This window comes from Pongo abelii, chromosome 6 (assembly GCF_028885655.2).
Source record: "Pongo abelii isolate AG06213 chromosome 6, NHGRI_mPonAbe1-v2.0_pri, whole genome shotgun sequence".
Classification (NCBI taxonomy): domain Eukaryota; kingdom Metazoa; phylum Chordata; class Mammalia; order Primates; family Hominidae; genus Pongo; species Pongo abelii.
The window spans coordinates 45,356,172-45,383,937 of NC_071991.2; the positions used below are offsets into that span (position 1 = coordinate 45,356,172).

The following is a 27,766-nucleotide window of genomic DNA, read 5'->3' on the forward strand; positions in this document are numbered from 1 at the left end:
AGAGTTTCCAAAAACTTTCTTATTGATCACCACCACTTTAAAGTATAATTTTATATGAACTTTGCAAATGTTTAAAAGGTTTTCTTATTTTTCCTCCTTCCTTAGTTTTCTTTTAAAATAATAATGGGGTGGGGGGTGGTGAGGAGAAATCATGCTAATTACCTTTAGTTCTGCCAGCGGGAAGCTTGGCTGTGTCTGAGTCATGGCAGTTTCATGATAGCTGTTGTGTAAAGACAGTTAAACCTCTTGCAGCTTATTCAAATTCTTGCTATTTATTCAAATTGCAGGTATGATGTTCAGGAGAAAATATGATAATAATAGCTAATGTCTAGTGAGTTCTGAACATGTAGCAGGCACTGTCCTAAGTGCTCCACATATGCAGATTCTTTACAATAACCCTAGGAGGTAGGCTCTGACAGATGAAGAAACAGGCACAGGAAAGTGAACTGACCTGTACATGATGAAGCTGTGCTTCAAAGCAATCACCAAGCAAGTGCTTTACATACATTATTGCATGTAATCCCCACAGAAACAATGACATCACTACCATTACCTCCATTTTATAGATCTTACACGTTTGGAAAGTAGGAGGCTCAAATCTCCTGGGAAATACATGGCTTATATGCACACTGTTATTAACATGTACAAAATAATGGCAAACAAGGCCAAAGTTATTGCCACAATCAAATCAATGTGGAGAACCAAATAAATTCTGTAAATATCATATTCTCTTTCAAATCTATGTTAAGTTAAAGATCAGTCACTTCTCATAGAATTTTCTGAGGTTCTGCCTGAGTATCTTACTGGATATTGTGGAGAAGTGACTTATGAGTATGATTTTGATTTTCCCCTGGAGTTAATGAAAAATAACTCAATTGGGCTAAGAGTTGCCCCTGTTTTATAAACTGGTCTTTCTCTTTTAAAACAGAAGCAATATTGTGACAAATGCAATAAAGAACTTTATTTTGTTAAGAGCAGGCACTCCCAGAGTTTTATCTGCAAAATATACATTTTTGTATAATATGTCCACATGTATACATAACATTTTATAAGACTTTCACTTAAAAAAATAACATATTCGTTGTTTCTATAGTTCTCATAATGATAACGTTTAATGGGTGCATAACATTTCTTTGAGTGGATGTTATAATAATTTACTTAACTGTTTAAATTGTTGATCATTTGGGTTATTATAATTTTTCTCTACTCTGAATGCAGCAACAAATAGCTTTGCGCTGCAAGTTTTTAAAATCACCTTTATAATTCCTTTAACTAAATTCCTAGAAGTGGGATTTTTAGGTAAATGTATATAAATGGCTTTGATTTGATACATCTTCTGCTATACCAAATCAAAAGCTATACCGATCTTCGGCATCTTTCTCTGTCAGCTCCTCCATTCATTCTTTCTATCAGCTGAACACCATCTGTCAATGGCAACTTACTTTGCCTGACTTTCTCAAGTTGTCCCTGGTTACTTCCTTGGAGACAAAAGCAACCCTTGATGAGGTCAGAAGTATCATGTTCACACTAAAGAGGCAAAGCCTCTGATGAGTAGCTGAGTGAAATCCCATCTCTGACGTCAGTGCTTCTGCTACCTTTCATGAAGGCCATCCTTTGTTCCAGCACACTGACAGAAATAAAAATGCTCTCTAAGCTGACGAATGGGGTGGGTTGTAAGTGAACATTGTAACAGATTTCAGACATCATATAGACCTCATATTGGCCTATAAGATAAAAATCACAGACTAATAATAAATCGTTTGGCAGCTTGAATGACAAAACAATGTGATTTTAAATGAAAATACTTTTAATTGGCTCCTACAAATGAATTAAATGAGTTTTCCTTCTACAATCAATTCTATTGCAGTAATTCCTAAACAGCTGATAGATTAAAATTATATGGTTAGTTAAAATAACTATTTTTAGTTAATTTTATTTTTGGCTGGGCATGGTGACTCATGCCAAGAATGCAGGCACTCTGGGAGGCCGAGGGAGAAGGATCGCTTGAGCCCAGGAGTTCTAGACTAGCCTAGGCAACATAGTGAGGCCCTATCTCAACAACAACAACAACAACAAAATTAGCCAGGCATGGTATAGACCTATCAATAGTCTGATCTTTCCAGAAAGAATATCACCAAAGTACTAATCAGAACTACCTACAGATACAGTTCTCAGAAGCTGGTGTAGTGCCTGTAGTCCCAGCTACTTGGGAGGCTGAGGCAGGAGGATTGCTTGAGCCCAGGAGATTGAGGCTGCCATGAGCTGTAATTGTACCATTGCACTCCAGCCTGAGTGACAGAGTGAGGCTCCATCTCTTTAAAAAAAAAAAGAAAAAGAAAATTAACTTTTACTTTTTAAAAAGCATTTTTATGGTTATTTTCTTGTTTTTTATTTTTTTTGAGACTGGGTCTCACTCTGTTACCTAGGCTGAAGTACAGTGGCAGGATCACGGCTCACTGCAGCCTTGAACTCCTGGGCTCAAGCCATCCTTCTGCCTCAGCCTTCCAAGCAGTTGGGACCACAGGTGTGCACTACCATGCCCGGTTAATTTTGTATTTTTTGTAGAGATGGGGGTCTCCCTATGTTTCCCAGGCTGGTATTGAACTCTTGGGTTCAAGTGATCCACCTGTCTCAGCCTCCCAAAGTGCTGGGATTATAGGCACGAGCCACCGTGCCAGGGTGGTTAGTTGTTAATAAGCAAATAATTTGCTGTTCCATGGTATAATTTTTAATTACAAGTTAGAGAGTTTTTGGTTCAGAATCTGATTTTGGAAGAAAGGTGTTTTGCAATGCCTCCAAATAAGAAAAAGAAGATATTTTATTTTCAGATTATTTACATTATATCCCAATTTCAGTCATTTTGCTTTATTGGCAAACGCTATCATTATACTATTGTCAAATCACTCATATTTCATTACTACAAGCAATTTGACAACTCATTTGTTTTGTGTTTAAAAATCTATCTAGAACCACATACTTCTTTTATAAATAACAAAGCCATGTTACATAGATAACGATGACCAAGTCATTAGTAAGGAAACAGGCTTAACTATTCTAGAGCTGTATTTGATGAGAGGAAAACCTAGTTGGTTGTCGATTTGTTGACTAAAAAGAGAAGAGTTGTGATATATTTGAGTAGGTTAACAAAGTTGTTGTCTCTCCCTATGTTTACATCCTGAAAAGTTGTGTTTGTGTGTATGAGAGAAAGAGAGCTAGAGAGTGAGGTCAAGAGATGAACTGCAAGTGTTGTTTGAAACAGTTTAGGTGCAGTCCTGCTTGGCAAGCAGAGATGCTTCCTGCAGGTGAGGTTAGAATTTTACACCGCTTCTGACTGAAGGCTGCATGCTTTGGGTTCTAGGTGTTTACTTTTAGGCCTCAGAGCTTTGGAAAAAAGGTGCTTTTTTCTTTTGAACAGGTTTTCTTATGATCAGTTATTTTGATTTAGAAAAATTCTCAGCCTAGAATTTAAACAACAGGAGGATCCTAATTTCTTATTTGTTGACATACCCCAAAAGCCCTCCTCATCCACCCAATTTCACAAATGGCTCAATCTGTCTGGCATAGCTTTAGGGATAATCACCAGCTTCTTGTACTTGTGACCATGATGTCTAAGCAAACGGCACATTACCAAGGAACGAAACACGTGCTAACTTATCAGGGTGCACCAGCACCACCTAGTGGTCTTGAACTAACTCAACAGCTTCCTCGAAAGAAAGAGGATCCAAAGGTCCAAGGCCTCTCTCCGTGGTGAGTTGCATACATATGCATGAAAGCACCAGGATTCAACTTCCGCAGAACTCAATCTGTAGGTAGTTCTGATTAGTACTTTGATCATCTTTTTGGAAAGAGCAGACTATTTATAGGGCAAGAAAACGGAGTGTTACACACTGAGGACTCTTGGCTCTTTCTGGCAGATCTGTAGCAGTATGCACATATGTGAGTGGTGAGCTAACACCCTTCCTATCAGTTGAATAGGAATATGTAAAAGCTGGACACATCATCACAAAATGAGTGACATAAACTATCTTCCTGTTTGGAAGATAGAAAGTCTAAGAACTCCGAGGAGAATTTAGTTTCTCCTTTAGTATATGTGCTAAACAACTTTCTACATAATATTCTCCCCTCCCAGTAGGCAAGTGACCATCTCTTTTTCTACATGTATAGCAAACAAATCTGGTAAATTTTTCATTCCTTGTAACTGTTGGTTATTATACTTTTTTTGTTTTTTTAGACACAGGCTCTCACTCTGTTGTCTGGGCTAGAGTGCAGTGGTGCGATCACAGCTCACTGCAGCCTCAACCTCCGGGGCTCAGGTGATCCTCCCACTTCAGCTTCCTAGGTGGCTGGGACTACAGGTGCACGCCACCATGCCTGGCTATTATTATTTTGGTAGCAATAGGCTTTTGCCACTTGCCTAGGCTGGTCTGGTCTCAAAACTCCTGGGCTCAAGTGATCCTTCCACCTCAGCCTCCCAAAGTGCTGGGATTGTAGGTGTGAGCTAGATACACATAACTCGGCTATTATATACATTTTTAAAATAAAAATAATACTTGCTGACTGTGGAAGACTTGAAAAATGCAGAAAAGTAGGATTTTTTTTTTTTTTTTTTTTTGAGACAAGAGTCTCACTCTGTTGTCCAGGCTGGAGTGCAGTGGCGTGATCTCAGCTCACTGCACCCCCACCTCCCGGGTTCAAGCAATTCTCCTGCCTCGGCCTCCTGAGTAGCTGGGATTACAGGCGCCTGCCATCACACAAGACTAATTTTTGTATTTTTAGTAGAAATGGGTTTTTGCCATGTTGGCCAGGCTGGTCTCGAACTCCTGACCTCAAGTGACCCGTCCACCTCAGCCTCTCATAGAAAAATAGAAATTAACAGCAAACACATAGCTCACAGTCCCCCTACTAAACACAGTCACTACTACCATGTTATTATTTAGTAAGCATCTACCGTGAGTACACCCTCTGGAACCAAGCTTGCCTTGGTTTAAATCTCAAGTGGGCCATTTAGTAGCTATGAACTGGACACATTACTTAGCCTTCTTGGTGCCTCGATTTCCTCATCTCTAAGATGGGCATAATAGCAGCTCTGCAGGAGACGGCTATTATGAAGATTAAATAAATTAATATATGTAAAGCTTTTAGAATATAGTGCCTATATATAGTAAACACTGCCTGCGTTATCTATTACTTCCCCTCCCTTCTTCTTCCAGCTCCTTACTGTTATTAGAACTATGCACTAGGGATCCTGCTAGAAACTAGGATCTTGGTTTGTTTTCACCTAGTTTTTGCCTTTGTGTAGTTTCTCTCTGTCCTTTCTTAATAGCAGAAACTATACTAAAACATAATTTTTAATCTTTTAAAGTTTTGCTATATTGTAATATTAATTTATTCATTGTAAAATTTGTAATGATGGGTAAATGCTGTTATATTAATGTAACTGTTTAGCCTGGTGTATGATGATGATGTGTCCAGAATTGGTGGGTTCTCGGTCTCACTGACTTCAAGAATGAAGCTGCGGACCCTCGTGGTGAGTATTACAGTTCTTAAAGGTGGTGTGTCCAGAGGTTGTTCCTTCTGATGTTCAGACGTGTTCGGAGTTTCTTACTTCTGGCAGGTTCGTGGTCTCGCGGTCTCTCTGGCTTCAGGAGTGAAGCTACAGACCTTGGCGGTGAGTGTTGCAGCTCGTAAGGCGGGGTATCTGGAGTTGTTCTTTCTTCCAATGGATTCGTGGTCTCGCTGGCCTCAGCAGTGAAGCTGCAGACCTTGGCAGTGAGTGTTACAGCTCATAAAGACAGCACAAACCCAAAGAGTGAGCAGCAGAAACAGTTACTGCAAACAGCAAAAGAACAAAGCTTCTGCAGGGTGGAACTAGATGCTTGGGCAGCCTGCTTTTATTCCCTTATCTGGCCCCACCCACATCTTGCTGATTGGTCCATTTTACAGAGAGCTTATTGGTCTGTTTTACAGAGAGCTGATTGGTCCATTTTGACAGAGTGCTGATTGGTGTATTTACAATCCCTTAGCTAGACATAAAGGTTCTCCAACTCCCCACCAGATTAGCTAGACACAGAGTGCTGCTTGAACTAGACACGGAGTGCTGATTGGTGCATTTACAATCCTCCAGCTAGACATAAAAGTTCTCCAAGTCCCCACCAGATTAGCTAAACACAGAGCACTGATTGGTGTGTTCACAAACCTTGAGCTAGACACAGAGTGCTGACTGGTGTATTCACAATCCCTTAGCTAGACATAAAGGTTCTCCAAGTCGCCACTAGACTCACTAGCCCAGCTGGCTTCACCTAGTGGATCCTGCACTGGGCCACCGGCGGAGCTGCCCCAGAGTCCAGCGCCATGCACCCACACTCCTCAGCCCTTGGGTGGTCCATGGGACCAGGTGCAGCAGAGCAGGGCGTGGTGCTCGTTGGGGAGGCTTAGGCTGTGCAGGAGCCCACAGCAGGGGTGAGGCTAGGGCATGGCGGGCTGCAGGTTCCCAGCCCTGCCCCCCAGGGAGGCAGCTGAGGCCTGGCGAGAATTCGAGCGCAGTGCCGGCAGGCTGGCACTGCTGGGGGACCTGGTGCACCCTCTGCAGCTGCTGGCCCGGGTGCTAAACCCCTCCCTCCCCGCCAGCAGGCCGGTCTGAGTGCAGGGCGTGCCGAGCCCACGCCCACCCGGAACTCCTGCTGGCTCGCCACTCTCCCTCCACACCTCCCTGCAAGGGGAGGGAGCTGGTTCTGGCCTCGGCCAGCCCAGAGAGGGGCTCCCACAGCGCAGTGGCGGGCTGAAGGGCTCCTCAAGCGCAGCCAGAGTGGGCGCGGAGGCCAAGGAGGCGCCTAGAGTGAGTGAGGGCTGTGAGGGCTGCCAGCACTCCGTCAACTCTCAATGACACAGTTTGGATATGTGGATTTTTATTAACATGCAAAATGAAGATAAACATTTTTTAAAAAGGCAAACATAAGGCAGGCGTGGTGGCTCACGCCTGTAATCCCAGCACTTTGGGAGACCAAAGCGGGTGGATCACCTGAGGTCACGAGTTTGAGACCAGCCTGGCCAACATGATGAAACCCCATCTCTACTAAAAATACAAAAAATTAGCTGGGTGTGGTGGCGGGCCCCTGTAATCCCAGCTACTCAGGAGGCTGAAGCAGGAGAATCGCTTGAACCCAGGAGGTGGAGGTTGTAGTGAGCCAAGATTGCGCCATTGTAGTGAGCCGAGATTTACTCCAGCTTGGACAACAGGAGTAAAACTCCATCTCAAAAAAAAAAAAAAAAAAGCAAACATAAAGATTTACAAAAGAATGTAACAGGATGTATTTTGGAATCCTGTTCTCCTGTTCTGGTTATATTTCCATGTTGGCTAGTAGATTCATTTTTTTTTTTCTCTCATCAAGCACCACCTATGCATCTATGTACAGGGTGTGATGCTGAATGCTGGGAATATAACACTAAATAAGGGATTTTCCTGGAGAAATGTGAAGAGGCACTCAAAGTGATGCAGGGGAAACATTGGGAAGAGCAATCAGCTCTGCCTGATGAAGCTGAAATTTAAGCTGGTATTGGAGGGTGACAGGAATTTGCTGGGAAAGGATGTGGAATAAAGTATTCTAGGCAGAAGAGTCAGCAATGAGTAAAAATCTAAGTTGGGAGTAAGCCTAGTGTGTCCATAAAGCATTGTAGTAATGCCTGTAAAGAAGTGTAGTGTGCATGGTGAGTGGAAAGAGGCAGGTGGGAAAAGAAGACTGACACTTCTTTTGGGCCCAACACTTCAACAGGTTTGGGCCCAGACCTGAAAAACAAAAACAAAAACAAAAGGGAATAAATCTAGGTTTTAAGTCAGGGAAGTAAACTGTTTTGGAAAGATAACATCGGTAAGAGACAGAATAGACAGGAAGACAGCTAGATTGTAGGTACTGACATTAGTGATGAGGCTGGTACATAAATTAATTACAATCTGGGTGATCAGAATGAAAGGAGGCCAGACTCAAACTGTTTGAAAGATGTAAAGCAACTCAATTAGAAGTAGGGTATGATGGCACAGGAAAGGCAGAGGAAGACTTAAATGTTTCCAGCTATGGATGAACAGGGATAACATTAATAGGTGAGATCATCCGGTCAGAATATAAAAGCAAAGAGGTCCAACAGTGAAACTCTGGGGAATCCCTACATCTAAGCGGCAGTCAGAGTCGGGGAGAGTTGGCAAAATGATAGGGAATAGTAATGAGCGGACAAGAAAAAGTGTTGCTGGAGAAGGCAAGGAGAAGGGATTGTATAACTTTTGGCAAAAAGTAGTTTAAAGGTGGAGAGTGCATGAGAAATTAAGAATTTGAGACAGTGATGGCAGACTCGTGCTCCAGCATGTTTGTTCAGAAAAGGCATTAAGTAGGGGCAAAATCAAGAAAGGCAACTATTGCGGTAAAATATCTTCATGATAAAGATTTGAGAATTTCTGTAGAACAAGAAGCCTGATTGGTGGATCACTTTCTATACACACACACAGATACATACACTCTCTCTTTCTCCTGTATCTTAGACTGGAACCTTAGTTCTAAGAACAAAGCTCTAACCTTAGTTGGAAGAGGGTAGAATCACAACTTAGACTTGGCTGAACGCTTTTATTTTGGTTTCCCACAAAGCAGTTAATAAGTAGTGTAAAGGATATATATTAGGTAAGGACGCAGGTATGTGCATTCAGCTGCCCACTCCCTCTACATATCACAAAATTTTTGGTGGCCTCAGCAGTTTTAGTAACTAAAATGTCAGAAAAGTGTGGTTCTGTGGGCTTCCTTACCACCCTTTTTAAAAACCTCAGATATATTAGCACCCAGAAGTAACTTATTTTAGATGAAATTTGTTTCTAAGGAAGCCACACCACTCAGTCTAATGTCTGGGTTCTGGGCCTTGAAACTCTGGCTGTGCCAGCTCTGGGGCAATCTTGCTTCACCATTTTTCATTTATGCTCATGCAGGGTATTCTCATGGGAAGACCTGGCAGACCTGCAACATGTGAGGCAAGGCAAGAGACCCAAGGCAAGTAAGCTCTTTCCCTTCATTCTTGGTTCTAGTACAGAGGCTCATGTTTATGGAAAACAGGTAGAAATTAGCATGCCATTAACATTCCTCTGCAGTCCAGGAACTTCTGTATTTCATGTTTTTAGAGACAGGGTATTGCTCTGTTACCCAGGCTGAAGTAGAGTGGGGCGATCTTATCTCACTGCAGCCTCAACCTCCTGCACTCAAGTGATCCTCCCAGCTCAGCTTCCCAAGTAGCTAAGACTACAGGGACTTAACACCATGCCTGTCGGATTTTTTTCTTTTTTTTTTTTTTTTTTTGGAGACAGTCTTGCTCTGTCACCCAGGCTGGAGAGTAGTGGCACGATCTCGGCTCACTGCAACCTCCACGTCCTAGGCTCAAGCAATCCTTGTGCCTCAGCCTCCCCAGTAGCTGGGATTACAGGCATGCACCACCGTGCCTGGCTCATTTTTTGTATTTTAGCAGAGACAGGGTTTCACCATGTTGCCCAGGCTGGTCTCGAACTCCTGAGCTCAGGCAATCCACCTGCCTTGGCCTCCCAGAGTGTTAGGATTACAGGAATGAGCCACTGCGCCCAGCGGATTTTTTTCATTTTACTAGAGACAAGGTCTCACTATGTTGCCCAGCCTGGTCTTGAACTCTTGGACTCAAGTGATCCTCCTGTCTTCACCTCCCAAAGTGTTGAGATTACAGGTGTGAGCCACTGTGCCTGGCCCCTTCTGTACTTTTTAAAAGGCAAAACAAGTTCAAGAAATGTTTTCAATCCAATAGTCTTCAACTAGCTAATTCTCCTGATTTCATTTTCTGTAAAAATCTGTACAAACACATCATATGTAGCCAATGGTGGCAATGGGTGTTATCTTCAGGGAATCTTATCAGGAAAAGTCTAGATAAAAATCTCAAGGTTTACCACACTCATGACATTTTTACTTAGGGTGGCCTTGAGATGCATCATTAGAGGTAAGTATTTCATATGTATATGCATGGCACAGCAACATTAAAAAGACTTTAGAGGCTGCTTATAAACCCATATTCCATGTGGAGTTGAGATTTTGGCTGTGTCCATAAACATGGAAAGATATATTAACAAGACAAACTAGTAAATCTTTGAAAAACAGTCTTTACATCTGGAGAGATCGAAGAGCTTTTTTTAGCCAGCTGTCAAATGGCACTGATATCTTCAGCAGGTTTTAATAAATCCTGAAACTTAATATGGCTTTCTGATTTTAAATCTGTTGCTTCAATTTCTTAATGTTCTTCTGTGAACGTTGAGGGTCATAATACAGTAATACATTTTTAATCTCTTGAAAAGATATACTTTGTCAGATTCTTCATCTCAATATGCTTGCCTTTCAGCTTAGATGGTAGGTATAAATAGGGGTGAAAGAGCAATTAAGGCTACCAATGAGGGACAATTATTTCAGTGCCTTTGAAGTCAGGTATCTCATATAAACTGTGTTTCAGGTGAATAAAAGTGCTGAGAAATCCTCTCCTGATTCTGATATGTTTAGGTCCTGGAGCAAAAATTTGAATCTAATTTTGTCCATGCTAGACTAAGAATATCAACTCAAGGTAATATAGAAGTCAGTGGTTTCAGTGTTTTACTCCTATGTGAATATGAAAAATACTGCAGTTTAAAATAATCTGGCACAGTGTTAGGCAATATTACTAACTCCTTACTACTCAGAAAAACTAAGTAGGTATTTTCCTTAGACTTTAGCATAAAATATATTTTCTATGTTTTTCATAAAACTGAATGTCCTTACTTTTAATTAACACAAAACTAAAACACATTTTAGTATTTTGCTGTTAATCATTTAATCAACAGCATAAACATTGCTTCAGTTTCTCAGTCTCTTAATTTCAATATATATCTACATATCTATATCTATATATCTGTCTGTGTGTCTGTATTTACGTTAACTACTAGGTTATTTTTATAACTTTGGTTTGATGAGGTCCTGACCACCTGATAGTGACAGGAGGTAGAAGCAGGGGTACGTCCTTACAAAATATGTTTAATTCTTGTTCACTTTTCCTAATAAGTCTGAAAACACTTCATTTTGACCACAAGTTTGGAAATGTCAATGACAATAGAAATTTCTGACCATATCTTAAAAATACATAAAAATTACCAGTGACAAAGAAAAAAGGCTTATATTACATTTAATAGTGTTAACTTTGAAGACAATAGTGTTAATTTCAAACTTCCATAAAGGATAACCCTACAGTTGAGGTGTTTGATGCAGAAACCAGTACAAGTTTTGATTGTTAGGAAACTAAATGTTCTGAACATTATTTTCATTAGAAAAGGGAAGGTAATTTTATAGTTGTTTGAGGTGTTTTAATACATCTACTGATAGGCCCAGCTGTTTAACTAAACCGGCTGTCTGTTCCAAAATCCATGTGGGGCTTGGGTTTTCTGAATGTGCATGCTCCTGTGTTCTACAACATTCTACATATGAACAATCTATCCCACTATGGCTCTTGCTACAGTTTTTGTTAAACTCAGCATTATTTTCACAGAGTCTTTCATCTTTAGCTTCATCAATCTTTTTCTCAGCTGGAACTACATGACAAAGGTCCATATCCTCAATGGAGTCCAATAAATCTACAATGTGGGACGGTGGAGTGATTGATTTCAGATGTTTGAGCACATACTCTTCACACTGGCCAACTGCATCCAGAAGATTGTTTATTTTATTGATCAAAGTTGAATTATTATTATGAAGGTGACACCAGGACAGCAAAGCACTGAACAAAAATATAAACAAGGGTTAAATAGCAAAATAGGACTTAAAAATATAAGACTATCTTTCAATAACAATTAAACAATTGGACTTAATCATAAAACTGTTTATAATTCATAACCCCTCTTTCAAAACTCTAATACACTTTTCCTGATTTTATATTTTTCTCTTATGACTATGTAATATCTGTTGAAGATGAATACAACTTGGAGAAAGAAAAATTAGTTTCTTCTTTAAGGACATTAAACAGCTTCTAAACTAGCAATTCTCAATCACGGATGCACATTAGAATCACCTGAAGAACTCTGAACCCTATAAAAGCCCAGATTATATTCCACACCAATTAAATCAGAATCTCCGGGGTATCTTTTTTAAAAGTTTCAGAGTTGATTTCAAGGTGCAACCAAAGTTGAAAACCATCGTTCTAAGCACATAGTTGCTTGCCATCAAGAATGAAGGTTAGAGAAAAGTTTTCAAGAGACTTCACTTTCCTGGGCTTATGTCACAGAGTAGAAATTGTTTTGCTGAACTACTAACAATTTCCTTGAAAAAGGTAAAAATTCTTCTAGTCCTAACATTTAACATTATAGTCATGTCATAAAATAATGATTATTATGAAAAGTATTTTAAAATAGAATCCATTGATAGAAAAGATTCAGCAGTAGCTTTCTAAGGTTATATAACATCAACTTGATGTGAATATTCACATTGACTGTTTTCCTACTGTAGCAGACTAAATTCTGGTTCCTAATAGTTGGATTTCTAAAATCCCAAATACAATAAATTTTTCGGTTTGTTTTGGTAACTTTTATGATCTACTCTTCTTTAAAATTAGCGATTCTTTGAAGCATTTTTTTGTTCTCTACCAAGGACAGTGTAAAGGGTATAAAGCAGGGGTGTCCAATCTTTTGGCTTTCCTGGGCCACACTGGAAGAACTGTCTTGGGCCACACATAAAATACATTAACACTAATGATAGCTGATGAGTTAAAAAAAAAAAAAGGAAAAAAAATCATGAAAAAAATCTCATAATGCTCATATTGTTTTAAGAAAGTTTATGAATTTGTGTTGGGCCATATTCAAAGCCGTCCTGGGCCCCGTGTGATATGCAGGCCACTGGTTGGACAAGCTTGGTATAAAGCATCAAAGAGGACAAGGCTGCTAGGCTCCTGGCTCTGTGTATCATTTGGCCATTTGGCTCCGATATATGCCATTATTGCAATGGCATCCTGACAAGTATTCAATGTTCAGGACTAAAGTAAATTAAATCAATTTTCTCTTAATTACTAACTATTTTCATCATGTACTTCTAGTCTAGAGGTCTGTCATATTGTGTGGAAGTACTAAAACTTTTATTCAAAATCTGAAAACCTTTCAATGAGATAGATAATTGTTCAGGTAGCAGAAGTATATATCTTCTTACCATTTCTTTGCACGAAAAGACAATATGTAGTTCACACATTAAAGTAGATGAGCTGATAAAGATTTTGACTTTTTGAAGGCAATATAATTCTATGATCTGTGACATGCTTTAGCGTATTTAGCACCAGGAAAAGCATTTCAGTTTAAACACTTTATTTATACAGAAACATCCTCCAGTAGTATTGAGGTTAAAATGATTCAGCATTTAGACTTTAAAAATTACCTCAATGTTCCTCGGAGTCGTCCATAGTTTAAAATGACTTCTGCACCTTCCTTATAACCTTGATTGAAGCCCTGTTGAAGAGTAACTGCTTTGCCAGCATCTATTCCATCTCTATAACCTTCCTAAAAATAAGTAATGGAGAAGTGCAGCTGTAACTAACACTAAGTATATACATGTAGGCTTTTCTAGAAAAGTACAGAACCAATTTAGAAAGCAGATGAATTAGGCCTTTCCTGTGTTACTGACCATAAGATGGCATAACAATATAACTAAAGCAGACTATGCTTCTCGTAAGTTTATTATGGGTTTATCATTACTTATCCCACTTTTGAAGTCTAGAGTTACTGGGCAATTTTTAAAACACTGATAGTCACAGTTTTTAAAAAACCTAGTGTTGGGCTGCCACGCTTGCTGTGAGGTGGGCAAGCGGCAGACATAGCGCCCTCCAGGAGTCTTGCAGTTCCCCTGGCAGTCCTGGTACTGTTGCTTTGGGGTGCTCCCTGGACCCACTGGCGGCAGAGCAATGTACACATCATCACGGACGAGAACTGGAGAGAGCTGCTGGAAGGAGGCTGGATGATAGAATTTTATGCCCCGTGGTGCCCTGCTTGTCAAAGCCATCAACCGGAATGGGAAAGTTTTGCTGAATGGGGAGAAGATCTGAGGTTAATGTTGTGAAAGTAGATGTCACAGAGCAGCCAGGACTGACTGGACAGTTTACAATAACTGCTCTTCCTACTATTTATCATTGTAAAGATGGTGAATTTAGGCATCCTCAGGGTCCAAGGACTAAGAAGGACTTCATAAACTTTATAAGTGATAAAGAGTGGAAGAGTATTGAACCCGTTTCATCATGGTTTGGTCCAGGTTCTGTTCAGATGAGTAGTACGTCAGCACTCTTTCAGCTATCTATGTGGATCAGGACTTGCCATAACTACTTTATTGAAGACCTTGGATTGCCAGTGTGGGGATCATATGCTGTTTTTCCTTTAGCAACTCTGCATTGTGGACTGTTACTAGGACTCTGTATGATATTTGTGGCAGATTGCCTTTGTCCTTCAGAAAGGCACAGACCACAGCCATACCCTTCAAAAAAATTATTATCAGAATCTGCTCAACCTTTGAAAAAACTGGAGGAAGAACAAGAGGCTGATAAAGAAGATGTTTCAGAAGAAGAAGCCAAAAGTAAAGAAGGAACAAAGACTTTCCACAGAATGCCATAAGACAACACTCTCTGGGTCCATCACTGGCCACAGATAAATTGTATAGTTATCTTAATATCATGATTTTGATAAAAACAGAAGACTGATTATTTCTTTTGGTTTGAAGTGAACTGTGACTTGCTTGTATATTACAGGGTTCAGTCTAGATTGTCATTAAATTGAAGACTCTACATTCAGAACATAAAAGCACTGTATGTAAGTTTTGAAATATGATTTAAGGACAGTATGGTGGTTTAACTAGTTCTCTAATTTTTGAAAAATCGTGCCAAACAGTAAGATTTATGTATATTTGTTTAATAATAACCTGTTTCAAGTCTGAGTTTTGAAAATTTACATTTCCCAAGTATTGCATTATTGGGGTACTTAAGATTATTTTAGAGAAAAATATTTCTCATTCGATATAATTTTTCTCAGTTTCATGTGTGTGAAAAAAGGAAGATATTTCCCATAAATGGGAACTTTGCCCACTGTCTCAAGAAATACATATTTAAGTGACAATTCCGTGGTCTTTTTAGAGATATATTCCAAAATTTCCTCGTATTTTTAAGTTATGCAGCTAATAAAAACTACCTTACATTAATTAGTTGCAGTTTTCTACACATGGTAATATAGGATAAGCTACTGATTTAGGAAGTTTTTAAGTCCATGGTATTCTCTTGATTCCAATAAAGGCTGATTTTCTTTTGTATTTTTCTTATTTATTACGGGTTACATTTTTTATTTTTCAAATTGGATAATATCCTGGAAGTATTTTTTATGCTTTAGTAAACAGTATTTTTTGTTGTTGTTTCAAACTGAAGTTTACTGAAAGATCCATCAAATTGAACTGTCTGTTGATAATTTAAAATTTTGGTCGTTCATTTCAGATTTTAAATCACTCTTGCTGAACTACTTGAAATTGTGTTTTAAAATTTTTCTTTTTGGATGTGAAGGTGAACATTCCTGATTTTTGTCTGATGTGGAAAAGTCCTGGTATTTTACATTTTGAAAATTCACAGAAGCTTAATATAAAACAAAGTTTGCATTCTACTCAGGAAAAAGCATCTTCTTGTATATGTTTTAAATGTATCTTTGGCCTCATATACAGAAAGTTCTTAATTAATTTTATAGTCTGTAATGCTTGATGTTTCAAAATCATTAACTATATATATATATTTATTATTATCATTATTTTTTGAGATGGAGTCTCGCTCTGTCACCCAGGCTGGAGTGCAGTTGCATGATCTCAGCTCACTGCAACCTCTGCCTCCCAGATTCAAGTGATTCTTCTGCCTCAGCCTCCCAAGTAGCTGGGACTACAGGTGCACGCCACCACACCCGGATAATTTTTGTATTTTTAGTAGAGATGGGGTTTCACCATACATTTTTATATTTTTAAAGAGACAAACTTCATATTTTCCTGTTCTTTCCTAACTGCTAATATTGTGTGGTATCTTACAGGTAGAAATCAACAGGATGGTACGCTTAGTGTATTTTTACTCCTTAAAGAGCTAGAATACATAGTTTTCACCTTACAAGAAGGGGGAAAACCATAAATACAATGAATCAACTGACCATTATGTAGTAGACAATTTCTATAATGTCCCCTTCTTTCTAGGCTCTGTGGATAGGTGAATCCACTAGACTTATAGTAGCATAATGTACAAGTTTTCTTTAAAGGCCTCTCCTTTAGAATATAAAATATTATACCATCGAAGAGTTTGGATGTGTAACTTGTGATGCCTTAGAAAAATATCCTAAGCACAAAATAAACTTTTCTAATCACTTCAAAAGATTAAAAAAAACAAAAAACAAAAAACAAAACCCAGCATTAGCAATGTCTTCACAAAAAGGACATATGGAAAATTACATGTCTGGGCTCTTGCCAACTGATTGGAATGGTGTGGGTGGGTTAGGAGACATAGCAAAGCAGAGAGAAGAAATTGTTTTAAAAAAAAAGGATGATGAGAAGTCTGGTTTCAGAAATTTTGCATAATACCTAAATTCAACTAACCTGCAAAAGCTCTGTGGGTAGTGATTTCGTTCTGCATCTCTCACGGTGCCACAGCATTTAAAAGATGCTCAATACTTATTAGTGTAGCCCCAATCTCACATAAAGCATTTTTGTAATTGACAACATGGTTTTTGGGCTAAGCAAATACCACTTTACTGAAATATTAAACAGGGCGGATTCCCAACTGCAGCTTTAGCGGCAATTTAATGGTTGGCAAATATATTAAGTGGATGTGGACCTGACTATTTGGTCCTCACCCAGAAATAGGTTCTGTAGGCTGCACACAGAAATTAAGCTTAGTTTCAATGAATAGTGAGACAAATTAGAGATGAAAAAATTACATCTAACAAATAAAAAAGAAACCAACTTTAATATTCCCTTACCTAGACACCAGTATTCCACATTAGCTTTCCCTTATTGTCCTCTGACAGCATGCTTAAGTTCATCTTTTCAATATGTCTTAACACCACTCCTTAACTTTAGACTCCCTACCCATTCAAGCAACTCATATAAACTGCGTACACGTCCTTTGACAGCCATAATTAGCATAGTGTATGTTTCTCCCCAGCTCCTTTCCCTGTGATCCTCAACAAACTGCAAACTGTTCAAAGTCTACACATAGTTAATTTTGGTCGGTCCTCAGCTTCTAACGCACCCCGTAGGCGCTCAAAGAATGCATCTTGTTGTTTTACACACTTTCAAGTAACCATTGAGAAATCCTAGCAAGACGCGGGTCGGACCGGGTTCCTAGGGATAAAGAGAGCAGCGCCGGGCCAGGCTGGGGCCACTCTGGACCCAGCTTCTTCACAACTCCGCGCCTCTTCCCACAACCCAGCACCCCGCGCCGTCCACACCACGTTTACTTTGACTCGTCTCTGCATGTGACTCTGCCATTCCCGCCGCGCCAGGAGCGACTCGTCTGCTTCCTCGTCAAACACGTCCCCTTTGTCTCCACGCCCCTGGATCAAGGAGGCTGCTTGAACCCACGACATCACCGAGGCAATTACGGGGTCGCAGGCCACCGGAAGCGCCAACAACTCCTTCCGGTCCGAAGGCGGGGCGAAGACGGCGAGTGGAGGCTCGGGAGGGGCTACGCGTGCGCGGAGGCGGGCTGTGGACCGTGGCCGCCGCCAGAGCCTTTCGCTGGCGGTGATTTTGGGTTCTCTCGGTTGGCAGTGTTGATATGCGCCTGTTAGTTGTGAGCGAGGCAGATTTCCTCGCGTGGCCGTCACGACCTTCGCCTTTGCGGAAGGCAACCGGGACCGTCAGTGAGACACCTTCCATTTCCACCGTAGTCCTACCATGGTCTGGGTTTTACATTCGCGCGCGTTGGTGAAGTATTAAAGGTAGTAAAGTTGGTGGGCTATTACCACCCAAATACTTTGTCTCTTTTGGAATCTCCTCTGCATTTAAAGGATTTGACAAGCCGACATTTTAAACTGTTAGGATTGTGGAGTAAAGGATAATAGGATCGAAAAGTGAGAGACTGCAGCCAATTTGAGAGTAGTAAGAAATATAGAGTACATTTGTAAAGCCAATATATTTTTTCATTGATTCACAGTATCCTTCTGCCTCCCATTCCTGTTCATAGGCCCTAAAGTAAACAGTTGGTTTGGTAAGGGTGGGGACTTGTGTCAACACCAGGACAGTTCTGACACATAGTAAATGCTGAACTCGATCTTGGTGAATGAATGAACACCTCTAGTATTTCTATTTTGCCCTTTGCCTGGGTGAAATGAGTCATGTGATAATGATTTATTTATCTAACAATTTATTGAACACCTACCTTGTGTCAGGCACCATTCTAGGCTTTGGGATACATCAGTGAACAGACAGAAGTTCCCAACCCTTGTCGACTTTATAGTCATGTAAAATTGACAGGATAAACAATAAGCAATATATAAGTAACATAAGGTTTGTTAGAAGATCATAAATAAATGCTATGAAAAAAATTTTTAAATAAGCACAGTAAGAACCATGAGTGTGTGGGAGTGGGTGGTTGGTTCATGTTACAATTTTAAATCTCCAGAGAGAATTTGGCATCCCACAAATAAAAAATATATAAACTATAAATATGTATATTTTATTAATGTAAATATATTAAGATATATGTATATATCTTTATTAGGAACAAAATGGTAGTAAGCAATAAAGATAACAATAAAATAGAAAACCTCAAAACTTGAATAAGTAAGCCCAATTCTTTTTTGTATTATTTGAAAACACCAGTAAGATAGATAATCCTGTCATGACCCAGATTTTTAAAGAGAACAAAATTATACAAGAATGAGAAATGAGATAACCACTGATGCAGAAGGAGATTAAAATATTAATTACCAACTAAAACTCAAAAGCAACACATTCGAAAACCTGAGAGATATGAATGACTTTCTAACAAAATTGACCCAAGAAGTAGAAAACATGAAGAGACTAATTACCATAGAAAAGTTGGACATTAAATATCTACTATTAAAAATGTCATGGAGACTTGCGAGTTTCACATTAAGTCCTTTGCAATCTTTGAGGAATGATGGAGAAAAAGAAGAAACTCCTTAAATCATTTCATGAAGCCAGCCTTACTGTAACTTCATAAAGATGGTACCAGAAAAACCCCAAAGTTCAAGTTAGCTTGTGAATATATATCCAAAAGAGAATCTAGTAGGTTGGTGTAAAAGTAATTGGGGTTTACTTTTCACCAAACTAGTAGTACTTTATCAAAAGAATAAGAGGTTTTGTACCAGGAAAGCAAACTTTTGCAGTATTAGGACATCAATAATATTTCATTGCATTGACTATTTTTTTTTTTTTTTAAGACAGCGTCTTGCTCTGTCACCCAGGCTGGAGTGCAGTGGTGAGATCACAACTCACTGCATCCTCGATCTCCTGGGCTTGAGGAATCCTTCTGCCTCAACCTCTTGAGTAGCTAGGACTACAGGCATGTACCACTGCACCTGGCTAATTTTTTGATTTTTTTGTAGAGACAGGAGTCTCACTATGTTGCCTAGGCTGGTCTCCAACTTCTGAGCTCAAGCTATCCTCCTGTGTCAGCCTCCCAAAGTGCTGGGATTACAGGCATGAGCCACTGTGCCTAGCCTGCATCAACAATATAAAAGGGAAAAAACATGTTATATTAATAAATGCTAAAAAGTCATTTGAAAAAATTTAAAAATCATTTCTAACAAAATAAAGTAGAAATAGAAACTACAAATTGATAAAGACTTTACAAAAATTCCAACGAGTAGTATTTTAAACATTTAGATGTTCAGATGTTTCCTTTAATGTATAGAAAGGAGAGGGCATCTGGTAGTCACTATTATTACTTAATATTCTTTTAGAGACTAGCACACTAGCACATGCAATAAGAGAAGTAAACAAAATAACATGTATAAATGTTGGATAATAAAAGATGAAGATATTCCTTTTTAAAAAATGAGACGGGATCTTGTTCTGCCACCAAAGCTGGAATGCAGTGGTGCAATCATAGCTCATTGCAACCTCAAACACCTGGGTTCAAGCAATCCTTCTGCCTCAGTCTCCCAAGTAGTTGGGACTACAGGCATGCACCACAATGCCCAGCTATTTTTTAAATTATTTTTAGTAGAGACGGGGGTCTTGCTTTGTTGCCCAGGCTGGTTTCGAACTCCTGGCCTTAAGTGATCCTTCTGCCTCAGCCTTTCAAAGTGCTGTGATTCTAGGCGTTAACCACCATGCCCAGCCTAAGATACTTCTTTTGGTCATTATATGATTATATACCTAGAAAACCCAAAAGACTTTGCTTAAAAAATAACAGAATAAAGAAATTTGATAAAGTCTCTGAATATAAGAAAAATAAACATACCAATAGCCTCTTCTAGTAATAATCATCTAGAAATGTAAATGAGATAAATGTTCCACTTGCAATACCAACAAATATTATTAAATATAGTAATGACATATTTGTTTAGTATTTAGTGTTTATTTAGTACTATATTTGTAAATGTGAGGAACACATTTTTAAAATCATGCAGTAACATGCATACATTTTGCGTGTAAACACCACCTATGAAGATATAGAAAATTTCCATCACCCCAGAGAATTTCCTCGTGCTCCTTTGTGGTCAGTCTCTCATCCTTGGCAACCCTTGATCCAATTTTTATCACTAGATTAGTTTTGCTAGTTTAGAATTTCATAGAAATGGAATTGTATATGTCCTTTGATATATTTGGCTTCTTTGACTCAACATGTTTTTGAGATTCATTTATTAGATTGCATGGACCAGTAGATTGATTTATTTTATTGCTAAGTACTATTTACATTATAGGGCTATACCATGATGTGTCCATGTCCATTTTTGGACATTTGGATTGTTTCCAGTTTTTGGCTATTATGAATAAAGCTGCTGTGGACATTTTTGTACCTGCCATTTTGTGTACACATTTTCATTTCTCTTGGGTAAATATCTAGAAGTGGAATTGCTGGTCATATAATAAGTATACATTTAACATTATAAGTGGTATGGGCCGGGCATGGTGGCTCACACCTGTAATCCCAGCACTTTGGGAGGCCAAGGCGGGCAGATCATGAGATCAGGAGTTTGAGATCAGCCTGACCAACATGGTGAAACCCCATCTCTACTAAAAATACAAAAATTAGCTGAGCGTGGTGGCACTCGCCTGTAATCCCAGCTACTCAGGAGGCTGAGGCAGGAGAATCGCTTGAACCTGGGAGGCGGAGGTTGCAGTGAGCTGAGATCGCACCACTGCACTCCAGCCTGGGCGACAGATCGAGACTCTGTCTCAAAAAAAAAAAGTGGTATGGTTTGGCTGTGTCCCCACCGAAATCTCATCTCATCTTGAATTGTAGTTCACAATCCCCACGTGTCATGAGCGGGACCTGGTGGGAGTTAATTGAATCTTAGGGGCGGTTACCCTCATGCTGCTGTTCTTGTCATAGTGAGTGAGTTCTCATGAGATCTGATGGTTTTATAAGGGCCTTTTCCCTCTCTTGCTCAGCACTTCTCCTTCCTGCCATCATGTGAAGAGGGATGTGTTTGCTTCCCCTTCCACCATGATTTTAAGTTTCCTGAGGCCTCCCCAGCCCTGCGGAACTGTGAGTCAATTAAACTTTTTTTCCTTTATAAATTAGCCAGTCTGGAGTGGTCCTCTGTAGCAGCATGAGAATGGACTAATACAATAAGAAACTGTTAAGCTGTGTTTCCAAAGAGATAGTACCACTTTACACTTCCACCATCAATGTATGAGTGTCAGTTGATCCACATCCTCTACCTCACTTGGAATTGACAGTATTTTTAACATTAGCTATTCTAATGAGTGTGTAGTAGTATCTATTACTGTGGCTTTAATTTGTATTTTCCAGATGACTTACGATATTGAACACATTTTCATGTGCTTATTTGTTATTTGTATATGTATTTCTTTTTTTTTTGGAGATGGAGTCTTGCTCTGTTTCCCAGTCTGGAGTGCAGTGGCGTAATCTCAGCTCACTGCAACCCCTGCTTTTCAGGTTCAAGCGATTCTCCTGCCTCAGCCTCCCGAGAAGCTGGGATTACAGGCGCCTGCTACCACGCCTGGCTGATTTTTGTATTTTTAATAGAGACGAGGTTTCACCATATTGGCCGGGCTGATCTTGAACTCCTGACCTCAGATGATCCACCCGCCTCGGCCTCTCAATGTGCTGTGATTACAGGCATGAGCCACCGCGCCTGGCCAATTTGTATATTTTTTAAATGAAATCTTTGTCTATGAAAAATTAGGTTGTTTTCGTATTGTATTTAAAGGTTCTTTGTATATTCTGCACATAAGTCTTTTGTTGGATACATGTTTTATGACTATGTTCTTTGCATTTATTATATCCAGCAGGAGACAGATCTGGAGATAGAGTCAGGAGTGCATGAGGTCTATAGGTGGGTGGGGAGTATAATGTCTGTGAAAGATAAAAAGAGGAGGAAACATGATTAGGCAGGGAAAGCCTTCAGAAAGTGATGTTGATCTGATTCCTGTAATAGGGGAGGGAGGAAGAAGCAGGATAGGGCAAAGAGAGCCTCAGATTGCTATGTAGATCCAACAAAGCTTTGGCCAACATAAAAAGGAACTCTGGAGCAAAGAACAAAAGGATTCCTGCATTAGGCACACACAGCCAGACCTTGATATTCCTGCTATGCTCAATCATTGGCTGGGGGATGCCCTGGAAGACTGTGGCCTTAGCTAGAAATCGAAGGCAGATCCTGTAGGTGCTTACAGCTGGAGGCTGACAGCTAACCAAGCCTTCAAGGACCAGATGATCTTTCAAGGTCTTTTCAAGTGTGTGATTCTATTGTTTCCAAAACAGCATTTCCCCTCCTTTTTAAAAAAGTGAACTGTAAATAACAATGACATCCCCTGCGTAAATTTTGATGTCACAACGTAAATTCACTCCAGGGTATTTAGTAAACTTATCTTACACCTCAGTATCTCTTATATAAATACTCTGATCAGGTCAAACTTTAGGATTCACTGTATTTTCTTTCCATTCTTCTGCTTAGCGTTCATCCTTGTCTTTTCCTTCAAAGCCTTCAACAATTCTTTTTTATGTCCTTCTATTTCCAATCTCCTGCTGTTTTATTCTTTATCTCAGTCTTCAAAACTTTATTTGTGACTTTTGCAAACTGCTCTTTTGTAGTTGATATAATAAACTCTAAGAGGGCACAGACCTTTTCTATACTTCTCTTCAAAGTTTCTAGCACACTGGGGCTTTAATTATTCTGTCTTTGGCAACCAGCCAGCAGGACTGATTTCCATATGCCAAGTTAAGTCGTTTTCCCACTTTTCCTTGTCCCTTCTAAACTTTCGTATGTTCTATCCTTAGTGGCATTCAGCAACTAACTCCTTGGTTGCTGTCTTTTAATTACTTATATCAGGTTTGCAAGACTATGTACTATGTATTAGAAAAATAAAATTCTTGCTGGTGGTGAAAATAGATGGGAAATTATTCAAAAAACAGCTTCTAAGAGAGGACCTTGGAATAAGAATAGTAGGTCGATTCTGAGCAGACTTGGAATAAGAATAGTAGGTCGATTCTGAGCAGACTTGCCTCCTTTCTTTTAAAGTCTGTAGATGACCCCAGATCCAATATAGAATGTTTGTTGAATATTACAAAGTATGAAGTAGAAATATCAGACAGGTGATCTGTCTTCCTCTTTTTTTCTTTGAGACAGGTCTCACTCTGTCGCCCAGGCTGGAGTACAGTGGCACAATCACAGCTCACTGCAGCCTTGACCTCCTGGACTCAAGCGATCCTCCCACCTTAGCCTACTGAGTAACTAGCACACCACCACATCTGGCTAATTACACTTTTTTTTTTTTCTGTAGAGACAAGGGTCTCACTGTGTTGGCCAGGCTGGTCTTGAACTCCTGGGTTCAAGTGATCCTCTCACTTTGGCCTCCCAGTGTGTTGGGATTACAGGTGTGAGCCACTGCACTCAGCCAATTTAAGAATTTGAAATTGTTTTTATTCTTTGTAAATTTTCCTTGACATTGTTAAGTTTGATTTAGCTGAAGAATATTTCATACTCTTGCCAAAGATCAAACATTTTTTTGGTGGAGTTTTACTTGCATAATTCAACAATTATTTGTTGAACATTAGCTATTGCACTAGAAGCTGGGGGAGCACATGTATGTTGCCTACTATTTCTTCTACAAGGTTAATGGTGGTGTGTCCCCTTACAAGGTCAATAAGTGTTGTACCCACCCAAAAGCAATTTGCAGCAGTAAGTGCTTCTGCCAAGAATGCTTTGTTCCAGATATTAGCATGATTGACTCTTTTTTTTTTGTCTCGCTGTGTTACCTAGACGGAAGTACAGTGGTGTGATCACAGCTCACTGCAGCCTCAGATGCTTGGACTCAAGTGATCCTACTGCCTCAGTCTCCCAAGTAGCTGGGATTACAGGTGTGAGCCACAGTGCCCAGTGATTGGCTCCTTTTAATCATGTGGATTTTAATACGTTTAATACAAATCCTATCTCCTTGAAGAGGGCTTCCCTTTCTACTCAGCCTAAAGGAGCATCTCCATTCATAGGTACCTTTATTTTTTATGTGTATAATGATACTTAGAGAAATATTTAAAAGGATTTTGCTGGCCAGGCATGGTGGCTCATGCCTGTAATCCCAACACTTTGGGAAGCCGAGGCAGGCGGATAGCTTGAGGTCAGGAGATCGAGACCAGACCTGCCAACATGGTGAAATGCCATCTCAACACACACACACACACACACACACACACACACACACAAACACATACACACACACACACAAATTAGTTGGGCATGGTGGCGGGTGCCTGTAATCCCAGCATTTGGGGAGGCTGAGGCAGGAGAGAATTGCTTGAACCTGGGAGGCAGAGGTTGCAGTGAGCTGACATCGTGCCACAGCACTCCAGCCTAGGCAACAGAGCGAGACTCTGTCTCAAAAAACAAACAAACAAACAAAAGGATCTTGCTAATCTATTTGTTTATATTTTTAAAAATTGCTTGTGTGCCTCCCTGTCTTGCTTACTTCTGTAACCCCAGTTCCCAGCATAGTCCCTGCCACATAGTGAACACCCAATTAATATTTCTTTTTTTGGTGATTTTTTCCCTTTATTTTATTTTATTTATATTTATTATTGTTATTTTTTGAGACAAGGTCTCGCTCTGTTGCCCAGGCCAGAGTGCAGTGGCATGATCATAGCTCACTGTAGCCTCGACCTCCTAGGCTCAAATGATCCTCCTGCTTCAGCCTCCTAAGTAGCTGGGACTGCAGGTGCATGTCACAATGTCCAGCTAATTAAAACATTTTTGTTGTTGTTGTTGAAATGAGATAATGAGATCTCAGTATGTTGCCTAGGCTGGTATCAAACTCCTGGACTCAAGCAATCCTCCTGCCTCAGTCTCCCAAAGTGCTGGGATTACAGGCATGAACCACTGGGCCCAGCCCCTTTTATTTTTAGTTGACATGTAATAATTGTACACATTTATGGGATATTGAGTGATATTTCCATGTGTGTTTAGGTTAATTAGTATATCCATCACCTCAAGCATTTATCATTTGTGTTGTGAACATTCAAAAACTTCTCTTCTACCTTTTTCATTCAAAAGCTTCCCTTCTACCTTTTTGAAAATGTACAATAAATTATGGCTAACCATATTCACTCTACAGTGCTGTAGAACACCAGAATTCATTCTGCTTATCTAGCTGTAATTTTCTCTCTTAACTAATCTTACCCTATCTTCCCCTCCTCCCTACCCTTCTCAGTCTCTAATAGCCACAATCCTACACTCTACTTCCAAAAGCTCAAAATTTTTTTCTTAGCTCTCACATGAGTGAAAACATGTGGTTCTTATCTTTTGGTGCCTGACTTATTTTGCTTAACATAATGTCCTCCAAGCTCACTCATGTTACTGCAAAATGAAGGATTTCATTATTTTTAAATGGCTGAATAGTATTTCATTGTGTATACAACATTTTCTTTATCTCTTTGTCTGTTGATGGGACATTTAGGTTGATTCCATTATCTTTGCTATTGTGAATAATGCTATGATAAACATGGGAATGCAAGAATCCCTTTGATTATACTGACTTCTTTTCTTTGGATAAATATCCAGTAGTGGGATTGGTGGATCATATGGTAGATCTATTTTTGGTTTTCTTGAGAAACCCTTATTTTGTTTTCCATAATGGCTGTATTAATTTACATTCCCACTAACAGTATGTAAGAGTTCCCTTTTCTCTAAATTCTCACCAGCATTTGTTATTTTGCGTCTTTTTGGTAACAGCCATTCTAACTGGGTGAAGTGACATCTCATTGTGGCTTTGATTTTGCGTTTCTCTGATGGTTAGTGATGTTGAACATTTAAAAATATACTTGTTGGCTCAATAAACATTTCTTGCATGACAGATGCTGCATGCCAGATCTTCTCTTCATTACTTAGGAACCTCAAGGAAACCCCACCTCTGTTGGAGGAGGAGGATTCCTTTGCCTGCCTTTCTGCAGAGACTGAACCATTCCCTACTCCCCCATACGGGTTCCTGCTTCTGTGGTTGCATCTGCTTACTAACATTCTCCCATAACTCTATTTTACCTACCTAGTAATCTACTCACTTATGGCCTCTTAGTGGTCAGGGACAGTATTATTTTCATCTCACATTTATTTGGAAACATTATTATCTGGTAAGGAATGCTCTAAGTAGAGCCCAGTGGTTAGGAACAAGGGCTCTGGGGTCAGATTTATAGATTTGAACGTTTATTTTGCCACTTACTGACTGTGTAGTCTTGGGTGTGTTACTTGATCTGTCTGTGCCTCAGTTTCCTCATCTGTAACATTGAATATTGCTAATACTACCTTCATATAGATATCAGAAGATTAAAAGAATAACCACACAAAAGCAGTGCTCAATAAATGTTAGCAATTATGTTTATTTCTTTTATCTGAGCTGAGATCAGATGCTTCAAGGATTTTCAGAGTCCTCTCCAAGATTTTTGACTCCTGAATAACTTAACCGCTTTACCTTTCACCCTCAGCATTTGTCATCCCTTTCCTTCCCCTACATCTCCATTTCTGCCCACCCCAATAATTTCTTAATTGACTCAGTTACCTCTATCTGAATTAGAACCTAAACACTCCACACATGTGGAGCTGATGTGTCTTTTTCGTTTCTTTTATTCTATTGTCTTTCCTCCTCACTTCCTTCTCCCCAGTTACACTTGCCTCCTTGCTGACTTTGAACATATTGAGCACACTCTTGCCCTAGGGTCTTTATACTTCTCTCTTTGTGGAACAATTTTTCCCTCCTCCCACGGCTTGCTCCCTCACATCCTTCAGGTCTCTGTTCAAATGTTGCCTTATCAGAGAGACCTTTACCTATTTTAATATAAAGTAGAACCCCCAATCACTCTCCCTTTTCAATACTGCCTTATTTTTTTGTCATTGCACTAATGACGTATTATCCATTTGCTTATTTATTGTCTGTCTTCATCATTAGAATGTAAAATCTATGAGAGATGCTATGTGTTTCGTTCATTGCTGTATCCCCAATGTCTAGAACAATACATGGGACATAGGCACTCAGATAAATATTTGTTGAATGAATTAATGGATGGATGGATTAGATGACTT

At 39.5% G+C, this 27,766-nt stretch overlaps 1 protein-coding gene, 1 long non-coding RNA gene and 1 pseudogene across 2 annotated transcripts; 2 read left to right on the forward strand and 1 right to left on the reverse strand.

Annotated features, from left to right (window-relative positions):
- Nucleotides 1–11,176: 11,176 nt before the first annotated feature.
- YAE1 (YAE1 maturation factor of ABCE1) lies at nt 11,177–17,822 on the reverse strand. Its single transcript, XM_002818031.5, has 3 exons — nt 17,501–17,822; nt 13,422–13,543; nt 11,177–11,781 (listed from the first exon to the last, which is right to left on the reverse strand). Exons 1-3 carry the CDS (start codon nt 17,627–17,629, stop codon nt 11,352–11,354), a joined length of 681 nt encoding a protein of 226 aa, XP_002818077.1. The 5' UTR covers nt 17,630–17,822; the 3' UTR covers nt 11,177–11,351.
- On the forward strand, nt 13,557–14,730 carry LOC103891122 (thioredoxin-related transmembrane protein 1-like; annotated as a pseudogene).
- Nucleotides 17,697–26,224, forward strand: LOC134761679 (uncharacterized). The gene is made up of 3 exons (XR_010140733.1): nt 17,697–17,983; nt 21,630–21,726; nt 23,831–26,224. It is a non-coding gene; the product is annotated as an uncharacterized LOC134761679 (long non-coding RNA).
- The last annotated feature ends 1,542 nt before the right edge of the window (nt 26,225–27,766 follow it).

What these genes read in the sequence shown, in the direction of transcription:
- YAE1 (XM_002818031.5), bottom strand. Translation starts at nt 17,629, where the DNA reads ATGTCGTGGGTTCAAGCAGCCTCCTTGATCCAGGGGCGTGGAGACAAA. An exon ending in ACATGCAGAGACGAGTCAAA is followed by an intron (nt 13,544 to 17,500) that starts GTAAACGTGGTG and finishes ACTTATTTTTAG; the next exon opens with GAAGGTTATAGAGATGGAAT. An exon ending in CGACTCCGAGGAACATTGAG is followed by an intron (nt 11,782 to 13,421) that starts GTAATTTTTAAA and finishes ATTTTTGTTCAG; the next exon opens with TGCTTTGCTGTCCTGGTGTC.